A 20,696-nucleotide genomic window follows, 5' to 3' on the forward strand; every position below is an offset into this window, starting at 1 on the left:
CTTGGTAAATATCACAGAAAGTGTTTGGAAGCACCAGCACCATAAAAAGACTGTATGAAATTGTCCTCCTATAAACAAAATGAGGAAACAGCACATCCTACTTCCTGACTGGATGTAAACAAGCCAAGATGGACTTTTTTTCAGAACAAAGAAGACAAAGGCTTATGATTATACTGTAGTAAAATTTTCAAAAGCGTTTTCAAAAAGAAGGAATGCTTGTTTCAACTGCAGCCAGTTTCAGTGAAGTATTTCTCAGCTACAGATCATTGCAGACAATTATACATGATTGAAAACAACTGCTTATGGGCAATGAAAGCCATGAAAAGAATCTGTTGATTTTAGTGACCTGCCTTTACCGGCATCACACACACCAGACTGACAGAATGAAATATCCATAAAAAGGAATAGGAACAGTATAAATTGAGTTCAATGACAGTATTTGTGTTGCATAATGTTAATTACCACACCCCAAACTAATCTGGATTAGTGTGGCATATAATATAGCGGATATAATAGTAAATTCACAATTCATTCATACAACATAAATTCATACTATAACATACTTTTTTCGCAAAGTAGTACCTACAGTACACACACGGTATTTGATTTTGTGGATGATTGAGTCATTCACTCAGTCATTCACAAAAACTGTTTTTCTCTTGAATAAAATGCCAATACTGTGTGATGCTGGGAGCAGTGCAACAGTAGATTCTTTCTTTTTATTCTTGGACAATAAAAACTGGCAATACCGTGTCTAAAATGTCTATAAGTTACGTAATATTAAATTCTTGTTAGTTGAACTAGGGGTGTGCGATATCAATATGTTTGCAATCCTGCAGCAAAACATGAGTACAGTTGCGTTTTAGATCAACCATAGAATGGTGACTGAGTGCGACATGGACGCATCAGTGAATGGTGAGATATTTTACTAAATAAAATGATCCTGCCGGAAGAATAGCATGAGAACTTTATGATGTCTTTTATATAACGCATTCGCAGTAAGGTGAATTTAACATCATCCAACGTTTCAGTATGGATGAGAAACTTTTGGAAAATGCTAGTGTGGATGGAGATCGTTTTGAAACAAAAACCCTGTTGTCAGATATATCCGGATTAATGTAGACGTAGCCTTAGTAACCATCTAGAACTCCACCTAGCAACCTGTTTAGAGCTTTTCTGTTGAAAGCAATGAACAGTCAGTGTTGTTTACTGCATGTTTTCAGTAGCTCTGATTTCTCTGATGTAGTAAACTCTTGAATTCGACTTCTGATGAAGGGTTTGCATAGAGATATTTGACTCTTAAGAGTGTGTCTATGCGTGCTTGCCCTACTCAAAGTGGGACAGAATGAAGAAATTGTTATTTGTAATTTATGAACATGTACAGTTCCAACGATTTGAAATGGTTAGCTCTCCTCCTATCTCACCACTACAGAACATTATCAGTGCTGTCAGTCTTTCATTAAGCATTTCCTGTGGGAATTAGCACACACACACACAACGATTCTCTATTAGAGCCCACTGATGCTTCATCTCCTCCTCATCTACTTTCCTCTGTCTCCAAGTTCATCTTGTTTGATAGCCATATTCTGTGTAATGATTACTTTCTTTTGTTTTTCTCAGAGTGGTTCATCTCCTTCCTCTAATACTATCTCTAGAAATATGTTTGTGTGTGTGCAGGAAAACTGGAAAGTGAGAAAGGATAAGGGTGGAGATGGACTTTAAATGATGAAGCTGATGTGTTTCATGATAGAGCTGATATTTACATTTTTTATGATGACACCGATATGCCCTAGACATGTGCCAGCATGTGCAAGGCCGCCTGATTTACATTTAAGACATTTTTATATATTATTATAAAATGTTTCTGATGGATTCCTTGCATGAAATAGATTTTTTTTATCAGCAGCAAAACGTACAGTTTTATTGCTCTTTCATAGCTCAGGAGATTTAATGAAATAGTCAGTTACACATTCAGGTCTTAGATATTTCTCATAAAATTCCTTGGGAGAAATAAAAATAGAAACAAATGTGATGATATATTTGATGGCATATCTAGTAGGATGGATGGCATATCTAGTAGGTATTTGAGTTCATATCAAGATCTCTGACTTGATTGCAGAATTCTTTCATAATCTTTGCTCAATCCGCTCTCCATTTAATCTCATTACCGTCTTGGAGAAACAATGGAGAGATTTAATTTCAGATTTTGCTTTGATTTCAAAGCAAAGAGATTTTGTTGCATAGAGGCTACGCCCACATGAGCTAAGAGCCAGTCACAGCATGAGGTCCTTGCCTGGCATTGCATCGTGATAGCGACTGTGAACTCTGGATTCACTGACAGTCCATTAGTACCTACTAAATGTGACTAATTACTCTTGGGTTTAGACTTGGCCTTTTATTTGGCCTCTCTATTTGGTGCAGCTGTAATAAAAAAAAAAAACATCAAACTGTAATTAGCTTTGATTTAGGTTTCCCACACACAACTCACATTGACAAATTTCCATAACAAATTGTTCCACACAACCACCAATCATCTGTAAAAGTGAAAACACACTTTTTTCAGATCCTACTCACATTCGCATAACAAATGTGCTCTTTAGGAGCCTCATCATTTGCAAACAGGCACAGTCATTGACTTCACGCACACACATAGCACATGCTGTGGCAGAGCTGGGATTTAACAGAACATTTTACCTAAAATAATGATTTTTTTTTATTTTATTGTATTGTACCAATAAGTGCAGTTTCCAACAATGTTGCCTATTGTATTCCATAGAAATTAACAGTTATACACAGTATAGCACCAATTTTAAATGTACTTACTTATCAGTTATTAACAACAATTTCTTCAATAATTATACATTAATTAACACCTAATTTATATATGTCTTAGTTCAAATATTCTGACAGTGAGTTGGGACTCCTTAACAGTTATTTTTTTCCCCCTTTCATCTGGTTTTTAATTATTGATGTACCTGTTGAAATCTTTGAAGGCACACAAAGAAAGTTCTTTTTTTTTCCTGCAATCAAAGATCATTAGAACAGAACATATTTTACTCCAGAGGAAAACTGACAGCTTCCTCCATAATTCATTGAGGTCCAGCCTTTAAAGCTCTTTATTTCTTCTTTGTCCTTATGAAAAATTAACACAGTTCTCGTATTGTATCCATAGTCTAAGGCTATTTGTAATACGACTAGGTCAAATCATCTGTTTGGTTTCTACATTGAAAATGTGTCATTTGTTATGAAAATAATGTTAAACACATTTATTTCTACTGTTATGACAAAATGTCATATTTACTATGTTTTGTCGTAATATAGTTATACCTTTTTTGCTCATGCCATGTGAAAACTGCTCATGTCATTCTCAACCTGTATGTTTTCTTGTATAAATGTGTTGCAGTGTTTGGTTTTTGTGGTGGTTTGGTCCACACAATGAAAATCAATAGGGTCCATTTTATAGAGAAAAACATTCTTCAGAATATTTTCTTTTATGTTTGACAGAATGACAAGAGGGGGAGTAAAAGATGACAGAATGTTAATTTTTGGTGAACTATCTCTGTAAGCATTGAGTCAAAGGGTTTTTCACAGGCAATTCTTTGTTGAATTCAAACGTGTAAGGTTTTTACAAAGAAAAACTATCCACCTAATACACTATATGACTGAGGATCACACATTACCACAATCAAATTCATTTCAAACACAACAAACTTTGCTAGTAGATGAAAAAATAATCTTAAATCAGCTCAAAATATCAAACATGTTTGATATCCTCTAAATGGATGGAATGGAATCATAGTCTAATAAATATAGAGTCTGTGCCCATCATATACTTTGCCATATTTTGGGGGGGGGAAAATCAACTACCCAAAATCTGCAGAATTGACTTTCAGCAATTAGTGTTGACTTGTCCAGAATACAAATTAGTGCATTAATCTTGGCAAAAGTGTGTTCCAGCCTCTAGTAATATTCACAATAACATTTGAGTCTAAGCCAATCAGTAATAGTTTTCAATACGAAATTGTTTGTAATCTATCACCACACAAGTAGGACCACACAAATTTGTTTCAACAGCTTTAACAATATGGCACTGTGGAATAGCACCATAAACTTATTAGAGGGACAATCCCTCAGCACTGCAGTCACCTGGAGTTAAGTGCTTTACTCAGTGGCACAATAGTAATGGCTCTCAGCTCACTTCTTGCAAGGTTTAAACCAGCAACCTTCTGGATACAAATCCTGAGCTTTCATTACACTTAACACGTTTAGTCATAGTGAAACTGTAGTCATGTTGTGGCATCATCAAGTTCTTGTTCTGCACATCTATATTTCTGTCACACGCACACCTACACACCAGGTGTCATACAAAATCAGTAATGACTGAAGAGGTTGACTGACTGTCTCTTTGCTACCTCACTTACCCCTTTTCCACCAAAAAAGAAGTGGTTCGGAACTGGTGCTGGTTCAAAGTTGGTTCAGAGTTGGTTCAGTTTGTTTTTCCACTGACTAGAGCGCCCAGGGAACGACAACGTTACGTCACTGTGTACGTCGCCATTCGCTAGAAACTCTTGCAAATACAACATTACTTTGGGATTATCTCTAACCCGTTTACCAAGAAGGCATTAAAAACAATTGAAATATGCAAGTCTTTTAATCTTCTCGTTTGATATGTAATCTTTTCTGATAAGTTATGTACCCCTGTCTTGTGTCTTTTTTTTTCTTTCCATTTATTTGTTCTATATTGTGACTGTTTTCTTCTTTGCTTATAATGTTATCAATTAAAAAAAAAAATAGAAACGCTTGCGCCAACTTCAAGCATAACAATTACAAAGGCGGACTCCATCATGTTTCTTCAAATGTTTCTCCTGCAAATGTTTCTTCTAGCCCTGACGTAAGCATGATGTGGTAAAAGAACGGTTCTAGTCCATCAAAGAGTTGGTGCCGCTTTGGAACCAGCTGTCGAAACACAAAGAACTGGTTGGCGCGCAGGAACCGGCTCTCAAAATGCTTTGGTGGAAAAGGGGTAACTGGTAGCTCTTGCAACTCTGAAATGTTCTCATAGTGGGTGAAAACCATAGCCCACAGCAAGCCGTTGGTACTTGCACCTGAGTGTGACGGTTTTCGGCATCTTTCACTTATGGTTTTCACACTTATTTTCATCCTGTCTGCTTTTTTGTAAGTGGATGTGTCCTACTTTGGTACAAGTGTCTCTGTGGGCTGCTACAACATCTCGCAGGAGTTTAGCGTCAGCAGAAAACATGAAACCTCGTGGGATTTCCATCACACCTCTCTGACAGCCGTTCCCAAACTCTGGTGTGTTTCTAAATGTTTCTCTCTGCCCCTGCTGTGAGTGATGTGGCCTCATTAGCTGGTGATTGCTGGTTATGTAATGCCACATGATGAAGCTCAGGTTTCTGAGGAGAGGTGATGTATGAGGAGAACAGAAAGGGAAAGAAAGAGGACGGAGGTCAAGTGAATAGTGTAGCCTCTATTGTTACTGGCTCAGGAATTGTTACAGAATTAGAGAGAAGACCATCTACTGTTTCTCACACATACACTGATGTTCTCTTGTGGGGGACCGTTTGGGAGGTTTATGTTTTTAAAGTGTGTGTCAGGACTGTGTTAGCTGTCTAAAAGACAACAGTAAATTGCATCCGCAACATTTACTGTAATTTCGAATGTGACCTATTTATGTGATACTGCATAATTGGTGAACAATAATTTAGAGTGGGGTACTGTAAAGTCTCACCGATTGATTATTGATGTATTGTTTACATTAAATGTTGTTTTAGATTGGGGGGGTCTTTACAATACTTCTAGCTATGCAAGGTTGATTTCAAACATTGATGCGCTCCGAAGTGTTTCAAAATGTTGTACATTCACATGGTGCAATTCATTGTGTTCCGCTTTGCTTTAGACATAGACTCGCAAACTTCTCTAAAGTACTTCCCCTCATGAGAATCCCCACAGCCGATTTGGAATTGCGTTCCACTTTGGACACGGATCCCGCCAGAAATGGGCAACTCAAGCCATCTGAATCCATGAGAGAGGGGGAAGTTAGCGTGTGTGGAGTGGAGTGCAGCATAGAAGTTTAATGAAAATTTTGCAGCGCACATATCAGTATTTGTGCCTTTTTTCGGGTTAAATATCTAAACATCCATTTAACCCTACCCCAAAACCTACAAATCACAGAAAACTTTCAGCATTTTTTACATTTTCAAAAACAATTTAAAATGATTTAAAAGCTGTTTTTTTTTTTTTTCTGATAATGGCATCCTTGTGGGGACATGTTTGGCCGATTTACAAGACTTTTTATAGGTCATTTTTAGTCTTGTTTTGATAATATTTCACTATACAAGTGAGAACATTTGGCCCTCACAAGTACAACCAAACATACACACATTACACATAAGCCCCATTTCGCTCATTTCCTTTCTCTCTTTACGTTTCGTTCTTGACCAGCCAAGAATGACATAAATGTTTGACATGACATGTAATTTTTTTTCCAATTCCAGATTCCCCCCTCTCATTCTCAGTTTCACCTATCTTTTTTCTCTGTCATTCCTTCTGTTGACTGACATCCATATGACCAATTGCATCCAGGTGAAATGGCAATGTGTTGTTTACCATTTCAAAACTCTATGCACGCTTCCCACGAATGCATTTCCATCCCTCTCTCCTCAGATAAGACTTCTGCAGCCCTATCCTCATTTTTTCCTCCCCCTCTTTCTCTATTGCTGTCTCTCTCTCTCTCTCTTTCAGGTGAGGCAGTTTTTCACAATGCTTTCCATTCACGCCAAACACATTTCAAATACAGCTCAGATGTCCACTACAAACCCACTGCAAGGGCACATAGCTGTGCATGACAAAAAAAGGCGGGCGGAGCTCTGCGATGTGTGTTTGCATATATTTGAAGAGGTTTTTGAAAACATCCATGTGTGGGATAATATTTGTCAAAATAAATAATTATTATTAATATTATTATTATTATTATTATTAATAAAATGAAGAAAAGTTTTCTTTTAGGGTTTTTATATTCCGGTATATACTTTTTTTTTTACATGGCTTATTTAGGCCTAAAACACAAAGATGCATTTTATTATTATTATTATTATTATAAATAATTAATAAATGGGAGAAATTTTAGGGGTAAGGTTACTACTTTTTTATTTTTTATTTGTATTTCTAATTTTCATAACCTCTTTGTTTTGCCGGTCATTTTGTAGCTGAAATAAAATTAGTTAATGTACAATTCTGTATATTCATGCAATGCAATAAAATATTCTAATTTTTTATATACATTTTTTATATGATATTTTTTAATAAATTGTTTTTTTTTTTTTTTTTGCAATCTTAGAATCTTGACTGGCCCTAAAAAGTACTGTAATATTAGAGGTCAAAATTAACAGAGCTATTGATTTCAACTGCTATTTAGAGATGCACCAATTTATTGGCCAACAATCGGTACTGGCCGATAAAAGCAGAATGAAGTGGCTCTTAGATAATATGAATCTGATACTCCTGGTGTATAGAAATTATAATTGGCTTTATAGAAAAGCAATAAAAATGTTATGTCCCAATTTAGATAGCTAAACTAATGTGTGATAGAGAGAGAGAGTATACAGGATCTTTAGTCTAGTAAAGTCTAGTAAAAGGTAGTCATCTTATAAATGAACTACATTTGGCTGAAGGAGAGTCAGGGAATGATGGATTTTCAGGTCTTGAGATGTTCGTCGGTAATGAAATTTATAAGATGGAAATGTGTGTGTGTTAGACTTGAGGAGCCCATGCTGGGCAGGCTTCGGTCAACTGTTTGTGAGTCTGTGTGTGATGAATAGCCCCTGCCACCAAATGAATTGCCCGCAGTGGCTGCTGCAACTGATCATTGCATTAAATTGGAACTGGAAGCAAGGAGCAAAGGCCCCTGGGAAATTAGCCAACCACAATTCACCTTGACCCAGTAGGCCACACGTTCACTCTTGCTCACACCGGTTCAAATGATTATAAGCTTTAACGCACAACGTATGAATATGCCAGTTCCCCAGGCAAGGGCCATGCTAACATCTCTCTCTCTCTCTCTCTATCTCTCTCTCTCTCTATCTGTCTGTCTTCCAGGTTACCTGACGGACAGGCCGATGGTGGTCCTGGAGCCGTGGGTAAATTACGTAAACTTGAAGAGCAACTGATCAGAGCGAAGGAGAAGATCAACTCTTACCGTAGTCTCCCTGCTGATGGTGTGTAAATACTACATAAATGGACACCACATAATTTTAATAGTTTTTATGTAAAGCTAACAGTACAATAGGATTTTTTTTTCCCACTGGTCAGGCCAGTAGTTTACATATATACTTGCCTACCTACATTTTCACTGGCTGAACCAGTAAAAAAGAATCTCTCTTTATGTTAAGAATTATTTCTATATATGTCATTATATACACATTTATGTCATTATATATAAATTATTTTATTTTAAATTATATATGTATTATTATATAGTTAGTACAAATGCTGGCCACACCACAACAAAAAAGTCATAAAAGTGTCTGAAAAGTATTCGTAAAATTATAATTTGATTACATATCAGAAAATACCTTTTAATTTAATGTCTCAATATTTGAAGCAAATTAACTTATACAAACCAAACCATAACTCTACAAGAAAACATTTTTCATGTTTAGTTTATTTTATTTTATCTCTGAATATATGAAGCTAATTTATTTATATTATTTATTTTTTACCTTTAAGATTTCTCTAGACATTCCCAAAGGGAGGTTTTGTTAGATTTAGTAAGCTTCTGTTCATCCTAAAAAAAGGGTTGAGTAAACACGCATGTGTGTGCAGGCGCACGTGTGTTTGTGTGTGTGTGTGTGTGTGTGTGACGGCTCTTTTTCAGATGTGCAGTAATAGCTTGCTGGTAATACTGAGTGAAGGAAAGATGAAACGTGTCAAATTAATAGGAACCTTTTAATATGGATGAAAAGTGTGTGTGTATGAGAGTGAGTATTTGCAGTGAAGGACGGTCATATCACCACAGGCGGTCTGTGTAAATCGTCCTCTAGCCACCCTTTGCCTTCTTTCTACAGACACATGGCATATATACTGTGGCCCCAAAAAGTATTTAGACTCCAGACACATTTAAAAATAAATGTATTTCTAAATATTTTATATAGTGTATATATTTATGTGGACCAGCAGAGATCCAGGGATGCTGGTTCAACTTATGCTAGTAGAAGTAATGCGAGTTTTGAAGTACATCAGAAATAGAATGGGGCATCAGTTTACAATTGGGACTTTGTTGTGTCGCACCACATTCGGTGTAGACAGCATCGTTGATTATAATGGGTTCTATTTGCTTTTGTCACGTTGGTCCGCTCGCGTCTGATGTAGACACTGTGTTAAGCTTTGAACCTGTCCTCAGTCCTGTATAATAACCCTGAACACACACATATCTTCTGTGGCTGGTTTCTGGGTCATCAGCTCTTATAGTATTGCAGTGAATGATCTTTTGAGAGGAAGCACTAGACTAGAGAAACACTATACACAGGTCACAGCAGTGTTTCGGATTATTTTACGGCCACTGACACTCTTATTGATTGACGCCGCTTTTTAATCCCACACACTTTGCGCTGCCTATAGCATCCACACATGTACACAGGACACACAGACTACAATGCACACATTCTTTCATATGGCCAACAGCACGAAACAGACGCTCTACACTTCCATCCACATATGAACACAAATCCCTGAATGCTACATGCTGCAACTTCTTTAATGAGTTTTTTTAATGGATGACGTCAGTCAATATAGATATCCATAGAGCATAGTATATAATGTTATTATTTTTGGTTTAATAACTATGAGCAGATTACATATATATTAACTATTTAATATATAATATTATATTTAATATAAATATATTTAATGTAATTTATTCATGTGATTACTCCATTACTCCAGTATTCGGTGTCACCTGATCCTTCAGAAATCATTATAATATTCTGATTTGATGCTCAAGAAACATTTCTTATTATTGTTGTATGTTAAAAGCAATTTTAAATAATTGCTTGTTTTTGCATGTGTGCAGGCCCAGGAAAGGACCAGGAGGAGCTAAGGAGGAAGGTGGAGAACGGCGTTAGGGAACTGTGGTATTTCGTACGCAGTGAGGTGAAGAAAGTGGGACTGGTGGAGACTGGAGCACTACAGAAACATGTTGACACACTCCTGCAGGACCTGGGACACCAACAAAGGTTATACACACAAATATGTATACATCATGAACACACTCGCAAGACAGATATGCCTGTATTATAAATCTACACTACCTTTCAAATATTTGGGGTGGTAAGTTTTCTAATTAAAGTTTTTATTTTATTTTTTTATGTATTCTATGATCAGCTAATGATCAAAGCTAAATTTTCAGCATAATTATTCCAGTCTTCAGTCATGATCCTTCAGAAATCATACTCATATGCTGATATGCTGCTCAAGAAACATTTCTTATTATCAATCCTTAAAACAGCTGTGCCGATAAATATTTCTTTGGAAAACGACACTTTTTTTCTGGATTTGATGGACATAACGTTCAAAAGAACAGCATTTATTTGAAATAGAAATATTTTGTAACATTATTAATGTCTGTACTGTCACATTTGATCATCTTTCTGAATAAAAGTATGTTTTAAAAGTCTTACGTGCCCCTAACTTTTGAATGGTAGTAAACTAAATATGGGAAATTTATAAATATATATATATGTATTCGCCCCCTGAAATACATTTTTTCGATTTTTCTTTTTTCCTTTTTGAGGTCATATTTGTTTCGAAACAACATATAAAAACACGACAGTCTGTATGTTCTGTTTATCATTACGATAAAATTTAAATAATTTAAATAATCTTCTGAACTGTAGCTTTAAGAAATATTAATATATCCTAACATAAACGCTCTGCAAGGATACATTTGAAACAATTGACAGTCCCTATACTCTCATTAAATCTGCATTACACAATTCATTACCCTACAATACAATATAATGACATAAAAAAAGAAAAAAAATCACTACATAAGCTTTTTTCCACTACATTTTAAATATCTGATGTACAGGCTTCAAAACATTTTTTATGTAGTAGAAAAAATTAATAACTGTTTAATACATTTTTTATAAGTATTTTTTTTTTTTTTTTTTTTGCACAAGCTCCACTTTGACTTGTCCTAATCACTACATTGTATTAAAAGGGGAAAAAACTCTCTCTGTCTCTAATCTCTTTCTAAACAGCTGTAATCTCATGTGGCAGTAATACCATTACTGAGGTTTAATGAGTGTGTATGTTTAGATCAGTGCGTTTTCTCACACTTGAGAAAAAAGGCGACCATGTAATGCCGAACAGACGCAAAACATTTTTTTTAATAATTACTAAAACAGTCTTAATTGTATTGTGGATGATTAGCAAGGCATAGGCTAGGCGGGCTTTAGTTTGTGGCTGTAAAACTAATTTAATATTATTTCTTTACAAAATGCTCTGTAATTAGCCATAATCAATGGGTGTAATTATCAGAAACGCTGTGATGTGGTTGTTTGTAGTTTTGAGCTGTGATTTACAGTGGTGTTTATGTGATCTTTAGGTCCATCATGACTGACCTGTATCATCTGAGCCAGGCAGATGGTGCTGGAGATTGGAGAGAGAAGGAAGCTCAAGAAGTGTCCGACCTAGTACAGAACAGAATCATGTATCTACAGGTACATCACATACTCACCTTAATTGTTTTCCTTTTCCTTTTTAAATTTTATTATATTTATGGTTACATTTTCAGTCATTTGTCCTTTGAGTTTGAGTAGATGGCATTTGTGGCTAAGATTTTTATTCAGTTCTGTAAAAAATCTTTGAATCCTGTTCACCAAAAAGATTTGTTCAGATTTGCAAACCAATTTGCTTAGTTTGCTTTTTGTCAGTAGGTGGCTACAAGTGATTCTTTTGATATTATTAAAGGACCACTAAATCATTGACTTAACCGATTCATTACAAAAACCAAAATCCTCTTTTATTAAAAATTGCATGGTAAAAATGTAATAAGAGGCTCTTGAAAGAGTTTTTAAATTTAATATAAGAAGAAGAAGAATTGGATTGTATAGTCAAGTCAAGTCACATTTCATTTATATAGCGCTTTTTACAATACAGATTGTTTTTAGGAAGCAGCTTTACAGTGATAACAGCAAAATAATGCAACAAAGTTTGTTTCTAGAAGAAAATAGCATCCAGTCCAGCTTAAGTAAGTTCAGTGAAGGTTTATTTTTGTTGTAAAAAAGTTATTAGTATATATATATATATATATATATATTAGGGCTGTCAAATGATTAATCGTGATTAATCACATCCAAAATAAAAGTTTTTGTTTACATGATATATGTGGGTAAACTGTATATAATTATTTTATATATATAAATACACACACATGCTTGTATATATTAAGCAAATATTTCCATGTATATACTGTATTTATAGATTTATATATAAATTATATTATATATAAATATAGATATTTTATATATAAATATTTTTTTTCTTAAATATACATGCATATGTGTGTATTTATATACATAGAAAATAATTATACACAGTTTACCCACATATATCATGTAAACAAAAACTTTTATTTTGGATGTGATTAATCGTGATTAATCATTTGACAGCCCTAATATATATATATATATATATATATATATATATAGTCGCTCAGGAGAAAACCGTGATGTCATCACCCAGCTCAGTTCAGTTCTCATATAATGGTGTCAATCCAGGTATAGTGCTTAGAGACTCCTTATGTGATTTGCTCAGTACTTGGAAGGCAGAAAAGCAGTCAAATGCTTTAAAAGGAAGACACTTCAGTGAACCAATAATGTGAATTAGTATCAGTGGTGGCTGAAGTGCACAATCAAGTACAAGTGCATTTCAGTCTGGGACTTGCCTTAAGCCTTGTCTGTGAAACCAGTATATAAAAATGAGGAAAAACAAAAAAGTGTGTTGACAAATGTAAACATGCAATAAAAAAATGTCACATAGGGCAAAATTGTGTTAACATTTTAAGAAGAATGCAATAAAAAACATACTAGTTTTATATCATTTGAAACCGCTACGGCAGCAGGGAAGATGCATGGACATTCATTTGCGTTATTTTAACGTTGTTTCGTTTTTAGCTAAAACCTACTCTCTTCAGATGGTCATACACAAATAAAAATGCCCAAATTCAAGCATTTCATACAGTGGGCTTGTCACGACACACACACACTAAGTGGTAAGATCCAATTGCTGTCTTTAATAGGGTAATCGTAATCCAGTCAGGCGAATCGTCAATATCCATACAACGACAGGTCAAAACAAGAAACAAACGAGAACAGAACATCAAAGTGCAACGTGACATTACACAAGGACTCCATGACAAAGACTGAACAGACAGGGTATATACACACAGATACTAACAAGGTGACGGGAAACAGCTTTGTGCAATGATCAATGGGTGACAGAACAGGATGATGGGAAATGTAGTTATATGAGTGAATGACACCTGGGGGAAGAGGATGCCTAGTGGTTACACAGGGAACACAAACCAGACTGGCAGGGCTTAAACACCTCACCCTTTTACAGCAGATTTAGTTCACAAACAACTGATATTCGTGTCCTAAATATGATTTTCATTTACAATAATAAATTTGGCATTAGCAACTTACTTTTCGTGTACGCACCCAAGCTCAGAGTATCTACCGTTCTCAGCTCATTTTGAGTCAGACTTGTGAATTCAGCAAATTGTTAACTGGAGACACGCTCTGACTGAATCATGTAAATCAGTGAGCTGTTGACTCAAAAACAGATCGGTCCTATTGACAAGTTAATTGTTCAGTGCGATTTGTGAACCGTTTCATTCAAGAAGTTTTCATTTAATTAATTGATCAGCTTGTGGACTGTCTGTGGAATGTAAAAATTTGAATACTTTTCATTGAACAACCTATATCGCTTGGCGCATAATATAAATATTGGGCTCCCCCTTTATGTCTGTTGTAATTTGCACTGCTTCCATCCCTCACAGCCTCTGTTTTGTCTGTATGTTTTTTGTTGTTTTTTTAATTAAACATGGTGTCTGTTTCAAATAAAGTCTATTAGCTGAACGAGATCCCAAACACTCACTCACGCTCCTCCTTCCCTCTCCCCATTTATCAGTGAGAGGGGTGATTATATTTCATTTGGCAGGACAGCAGTATATTGTCCCTCTCTCTGAGATGGAATGGGGCGGTTGTTTTGCTCTGACTCCACACTGGAGACTAAACTGACATTCAGCTGCAACACAATGCAATGCCACGCACAAGCACATAGGCTGTAATCAGCAGAGCTCAGCTTGATTCTGATTCTCTTGCAGAAAGACTTTAAAAAGCTGTCACACGGTGAAGTTAAAGATGAACGTCAACTGCACATTGTGGCTTTTACCTGATAATCATATTTGTAAATGCATATTTGTGATAGATTTATCTTTAAGTTTTATACAGTAAGCAGTGGGATAAACTAAAAAGGGGTCTTACGTCTGAAATGCTAAGTGCATATAGAGGCTAAAAATAAATAGGCTTAGTTTTTTAGGCTTTCATTTGCTTTAAATCTCAAAGCCATGCGTCTAGGAAAAGCGAGCAAACTCTGCAAGTTGACATAAAATGACTGATCCCATTAAAATGGGTTTATGTGCAATTAGAATACATACTGTATGGTTTGTGCCAATCACGTTTTTTGTTGACAATTACTATGAAATAATATCTCTTTTTATATATCTCTTGTCTATTTATCAAAGAATACCACAAAGATATTAAAGGGTTAGTTCATCCAAAAATTTAAATTATGTCATTAATGACTCAAACCACCACCGCTCCAAGACTCGTTCCAAGCCTGTAAGACGTCCGTTCATCTTCAGAAGACAGTTTAAGGTATTTAGATTTAGTCCGAGAGCTTTCTGTCCCCCCATTGAAAATGTGTACACGGTTTACCGTCCTTGTCCTGAAAGGGAATAAAGACATCATAAAGGTAGTCCATGTGACATTAGAGGGGTTAGTTAGAATTTTTTGAAGCATCGAAAATACTAGAGATTCACCGATTTCTGATTTCCATTGAGTTTGTCCTGCCGATACCGATTTTTATCCGATTCTGATGTTATTTTTTCTAACCATTTTTTTATTTTCAATAACACATAATTATTTTCTATATTTTTTTCATTTATAAAACACCATATTCTTTTACCCAAACTGAATAATAAAAACAAGTTTAAATGGGTAAATTTTCTATAAATATTTTCTATAAAGAGTCTTCATTTTAATTTCTGACATAGCCTACTCCAGTTCTTGTTAAAACTCACTAGACATGCAAATGTAAACAGACACTTTTTGTGTGAAATCGTATTTATTTTGTCCATCAAAAGTGTGCTTTGACTTTAATTGAGCGTGAGCAGCGCAGCAAAAATAGACTGAATAAAGTCGTAGTTTTTGTTATTTTTGAACCAAAACGTATTTTCGATGCTTCAAAAAAATTCTAACTAACCCACTGATGTCACGTGGACTACTTTGATGATGTCATTATTTCCGTTCTGGACAAGGACAGTATACCGTACATACATTTTCAATGGGGGGACAGAAAGCTCTCGGACTGAATCTAAAATATCTTAAACTGTGTTCCGAAGATGATCTTACGGGCTTGGGACGACATTAAGGGTTAGTCATTAATGATATATAATTTTAATTTTTGGGTGAACTAACCCTTTAAGCAGGACTAACTGTAGACTTTAACAAGCTACTTGAGCACCAAATCAGCCTATCAGATTGATTTCTGTTACAATGAACCCTGCAGTAATGGCTGCTGGAAATTCAGCTTTGCTATCATAGAAAAAAAACCATATTAAAACATATTCATATTGCTTTTGAATAATAATTGTCACAATACATTATATATAATAATTGTTTTATACAATCCATCAATTAAATATTGTGTATCTATTTATAATTAAAAAATAGCAAAACATTACTGAAATTTTTATCCCATTAAATGTCATTAAATGTGAAGCATTGTTATAATATCTATTTATTATGATAATGCTAAATAAAATTCAGTATTAATATGAGTTAAAAGTAACACATTTCTGGATTGATGAGGATGATGGGTAGGCATTGGGTCTGATGGGTCAGGCAAAGATTGAGAAACACTGCTTGGTATTATAACCTATTCATTAGGCCCAGGGGGAAACTTTTGTACTGCTTGTACTACATTAACTTTGGCTAATAACTTGGTTTCAATGCTCTCCATCAGAGAGACGGGTTGAAACGGTAATGAGAGCTGGAGTGTGATTAAAGTGATGGAGTGTATTTTACTTTGTGTGTGAGAGACAGATAGGTTGATAACAAAGAATCCTTGTCTCTCATGAAGAATGACGGTCCTCTGTCTGTCTCACTGCACTGCTGTCATCTATCTCTTATCTCTCTCTTAATCCTTCCTTTCTCTTTTCTCCAGTCCTCCTCCTCTCTATTGCCCCAATATGAGAGAAACAGCAATAGATGGAGGGACCATTTTTCGTCCTGTTTGTTTCGTTTTCTTTCATCCAGCCAAGATCGTTAAGACATTCTTTTCTTCAGGCATCAGGACCAAATTTATAATTTCCTCCAGCACATACTAAAAATATTTTCATGCCAGAGATGATTGGAGAACTTGACAAATCTGGTTCTCTCTGCATTCTATCTTGTTTTTTTCTTACTGGTGGTCTTGGAAGATGTATAATACAAATGTCTTGAACTGCTCAGTGAACAGCACGGTACAGAAGACACTTGAGCTGTCTGTCTTGCCAAATGCAAATTCATGTGGTGTTTTTGACATCTAGCAGATCAAGGAACCTGTTGGACTGTAAAAATGCAGTATACAGCAGCCTCAAACTGTCGTTCTACTGTAATACAATGCAATTCAGACATTTTACGGTACGATTTCAGTATCAAAAACTGTCCTGTGTGTGTAGAAACCTTCAAACCTCTCTTTCTCTTCACTGATCTGTAGAACCCTCCGGACTGCAGCAAGGCACGCAAGCTGGTGTGTAACATCAATAAGGGTTGTGGTTACGGCTGCCAACTGCATCATGTGGTCTACTGCTTCATGATCGCCTATGGCACGCAGCGCACTCTCATACTGGAGTCACAGAACTGGCGCTACGCCACCGGCGGCTGGGAGACCGTCTTTAAACCCGTCAGCGACTCTTGCACTGACCGCACGGGGGCCTCCACTGGACACTGGTCTGGTCAGTAACATACACGCACACTCAAACAAGACAGGACACATAACACACACAGGGCAAGAAAGTGCAATAACTAAATCACACTTCAAGTATTATTATAATGATTACTTTCAAATGTTTGGGGTTGGTAGGATTATTTTATGCTGAATGCAAGGCTGCATGTATTCAAAATACATTTTATTTATTATAAATGTTCTGTTTTTAATTTTAAATATATTTAAAATCGTAATTAATTCATGTGATGAATTTTCAGCCTTATTACTTCAGTCTTCAGTGTCACATGATCCTTCAGAAATCATTCTTATATGCGGATATGCTGCTCAAGGACCATTTCTTATTATTTTCAATGTTGAAACTGAAAGCATCAAAGAAGCTCAATATTTTTTGGGAAATCATGATGCTTGTTTTTTTGTTTTTGTTTTTTTTTTCAGGTTGATGAATTGATATTTCAAAAGAAATAGATTTGATTTACAAAGGAATTTTTAGAGGGTGTTCTGTTTGTTATAAATGTCTTTACTTTCACTTTTTCTCAATTTAAATACTTCTTGTTGGATAAAATTATTAATCGTAAAAATAATCGTACTGAATCCAAACTTTTAAAATGACCTCAGCTATGATTGGCTGATCTCTTTGAATGTTAAATGAGCAATACTTACTTATTCATTAGAAGTTTGTGCAGACTGTACTAACAGACTGTAGTACAAAGGTAATGCACAATATTTTGTTAATCAGCAGATACTATACCAGTAGTTTTGTTTTAATTTTTCTGTTTACATTGGATATATCAGTCAATACTGGATATGTTATTGTTTTTGCTTATTTCCCATATTTGCACATTCAGATTACCTTTATCAACATCTTTAATCTATACATTAATATGGTGATGTCTAATTTATTTAGCATTTGAAATGATTAATTATAGTTTTTATAGTTCTTTTTTTATTTATTCAAGCGAAATAGTTTATAATTGTAATGTCGGTCATTTATCGGTTATCTGCCATACCACAAAACAAATTAAAAGCTTATTAGTATTGGCAGAATTTTGATATTAGCACATCCCTAATTAAATTCAGTCCGTGCTAAAAATGTGCCAGATGGTTTGGTGAAATTTAGAAGTGATCAGGGACCTTGAAAATACACTTCATCTGCTTGTTTCTTGCATTGAGATTGGGGATGGGCATTTGGTTTATTTTATATACTTCAATAATAATAAAAAAAATGTTCTCAGCACACGTTTTTTTGGCATCTCGCTGTTTTAAATTGTTAATTGGAGTGCTGGTCAGTTGATTGTTTTTCATAAATGCAAGAACATTTATTCAATAATGGGTGTTTTCGAAGTGTTCAGTTGGGAAACACACTTACGGTCATTTTTATACACTGGTCCTGCGTAAAAGTCTGTCTAATGGCGCTTTTCCACTGCATAGTACGGTACGGTTCGGCTCAGTACGCTTCGACCCGGCGCGGAACAGTTCGGATCGCTTTTCGTTTCCACTGCAGTAGTACCCCTTCAAAGTGTGTAGGACTGATCGTTATTTGCGCGCGCCTCTACTGCCATGACATCATCTTAAAAGCGCCACATTTTCAAACCCACAACACAGGAACAATGGAGACTATCGAGGGGATGGTGTTCCTGATTCTCGGTATGTGGTTGTTTTTAACTGCTAGACGGAAAAATGTGTTTAAAATGAGGCTGATGGCAGCAAAACAAAAATACTGCTAAAAAAGTGTCTCGTGTCGCAAATCCAATGACGCTAGTAGTGACGCTGGTAGTGACGATTCTGTCTGACCAATCAGTGATCTGCAGTGTTTCACGTCACATTTTAGTACCGGTACGGTACGCTTGGAACCTCAACAGACCAGGTACCATTTAAAGCGACCTGAAGCGAACCGTACTGTACCGTACCATGCAGTGGAAAAGCACCATAATAGGCTGAATCCAGTGTTCGGGGAAATCTCTCTACAGCTGGAGTGAACCTGCTGTGCTCTTAAAAGGAAAGCAGAGGGGAAAGAGAGACTGCTTTTAAAACATGAAAGAAATGACCTCAAAACAAAGCAGCGCTTTCCCATCACTCTTTCCTCCCAGAGGACACAGTCGCTCTTAGTTTGCCCTAAAGTCTGAGTTTCTGCACTCCACGGACCAGCGAGATTGACAGAGATGGATCGAGTGAAATTAAACGTCCCATTCCAACTTATTGTACATTACACACATGTATGCATTTGGTAGGCATTTTTATCCAAAGCGACTTGCAATGTATTCAAGATGGAGCTCGATGTGGTCCGGTGCTCACAGTTTTTTACGTTCCCTGGGAATCGAACCCATGACCTTGGTGTTGTTAGTGCCATGCCATCAGTTTTCACACATTAACATTTCAGCTTCTCATAATAAACGCCCATACTGACGATACCCAAATGAATTCAGACTCATTCTAGTGAAGCTTTCGAGAGATGGTTCTCAATAATGTGCATAACATAACCCTGTTAATGCCCCTAGTTATAACACGCACGGGGTCGAAGGGCAGACAAAATCCTTCAGGATAATCCTACTGGCGTTTAGAGAAATTACCCCCAGCAACATTGCACACCCAAACACATGCGGCATTAAAATGAATCAGTGTCGCTTCAGCGGTACATACACATAGACGGCATGACTTTAAAATAATAAAGAAGCCTCCTCCCATAAAGCCCCCTCCCCCTTCAATTTATTCATCGGGATGCAAGGACAAGATGTAATTTAGATTCTCTTGCTGCTCTAATGAGGATGAGAGAGAGAGAGAGAGTTATTTTGTTTATCAGTGCAATGAGGGGTGCTGGGCTGGAAAAACCTCATCCTCATGCAAAGAGCCTACCAGCAAGGTTATATAAGAACGGCTGGGGAGTTTCTCCAACACTTCTTTGTGTGAAAATACTTTTTAAAATTTAATGCTGCATAAGGCATAATTTAAACCTGACACACAGTCTCTTTGAAGACGTTTTTCCCTGATAAAGTTTTTTTTCCCGTTACTATGTGCTAGTGGTTGAAAAATAAAGATTTTTCAATAGTTATTGCCTTTTGTTCCAGCTATCTTTTGATTGTTTTAGCCACCATGTAATATAGACAGTACTGTGCAAATGTCTTAGGCACGTTAGTATTTTCACCAGAAAAAAAATGGTTTTAAGCCAATTATTGATATATTTTGCTGTAGTGTGTCAGTAGGAAATATCAGTTTGCATTTCGAATGCAATTGTTTATTGTAATAATCCAGTGAGATTTTTGTATGCTCAAGGAATCGGCCAACAGCCGGTATGCTGGTTGCAGGTAGGTTTCTTCAAGCGTCTTAGAGATGTTGCCACAGTTATTCTTGATTTAGTCTCAGTTTCTTCATGTAATCACAGACAGACTCAATGATGGTGAGATCAG

At 35.9% G+C, this 20,696-nt stretch overlaps 1 protein-coding gene across 3 annotated transcripts in view; it reads left to right on the top strand.

Annotated features, from left to right (window-relative positions):
• The window catches only part of fut8a (fucosyltransferase 8a (alpha (1,6) fucosyltransferase)), a 76,835-nt gene that overhangs the window by 48,346 nt on the left and 7,793 nt on the right, over positions 1-20,696 (top strand). For all 3 annotated transcript variants that reach the window (XM_039673917.2, XM_039674005.2, XM_089120464.1), the window contains 4 exons: positions 8,116-8,234; positions 10,088-10,250; positions 11,624-11,738; positions 17,065-17,302. In XM_039673917.2, the coding sequence (XP_039529851.2) occupies positions 8,116-8,234; positions 10,088-10,250; positions 11,624-11,738; positions 17,065-17,302 (635 nt within the window). The remainder of the gene's footprint in view (positions 1-8,115; positions 8,235-10,087; positions 10,251-11,623; positions 11,739-17,064; positions 17,303-20,696) is intronic.

Source organism: Pimephales promelas, chromosome 15 (assembly GCF_988280905.1).
Source record: "Pimephales promelas chromosome 15, fPimPro1.hap1.1, whole genome shotgun sequence".
Taxonomy (NCBI): Eukaryota; Metazoa; Chordata; class Actinopteri; order Cypriniformes; family Leuciscidae; genus Pimephales; species Pimephales promelas.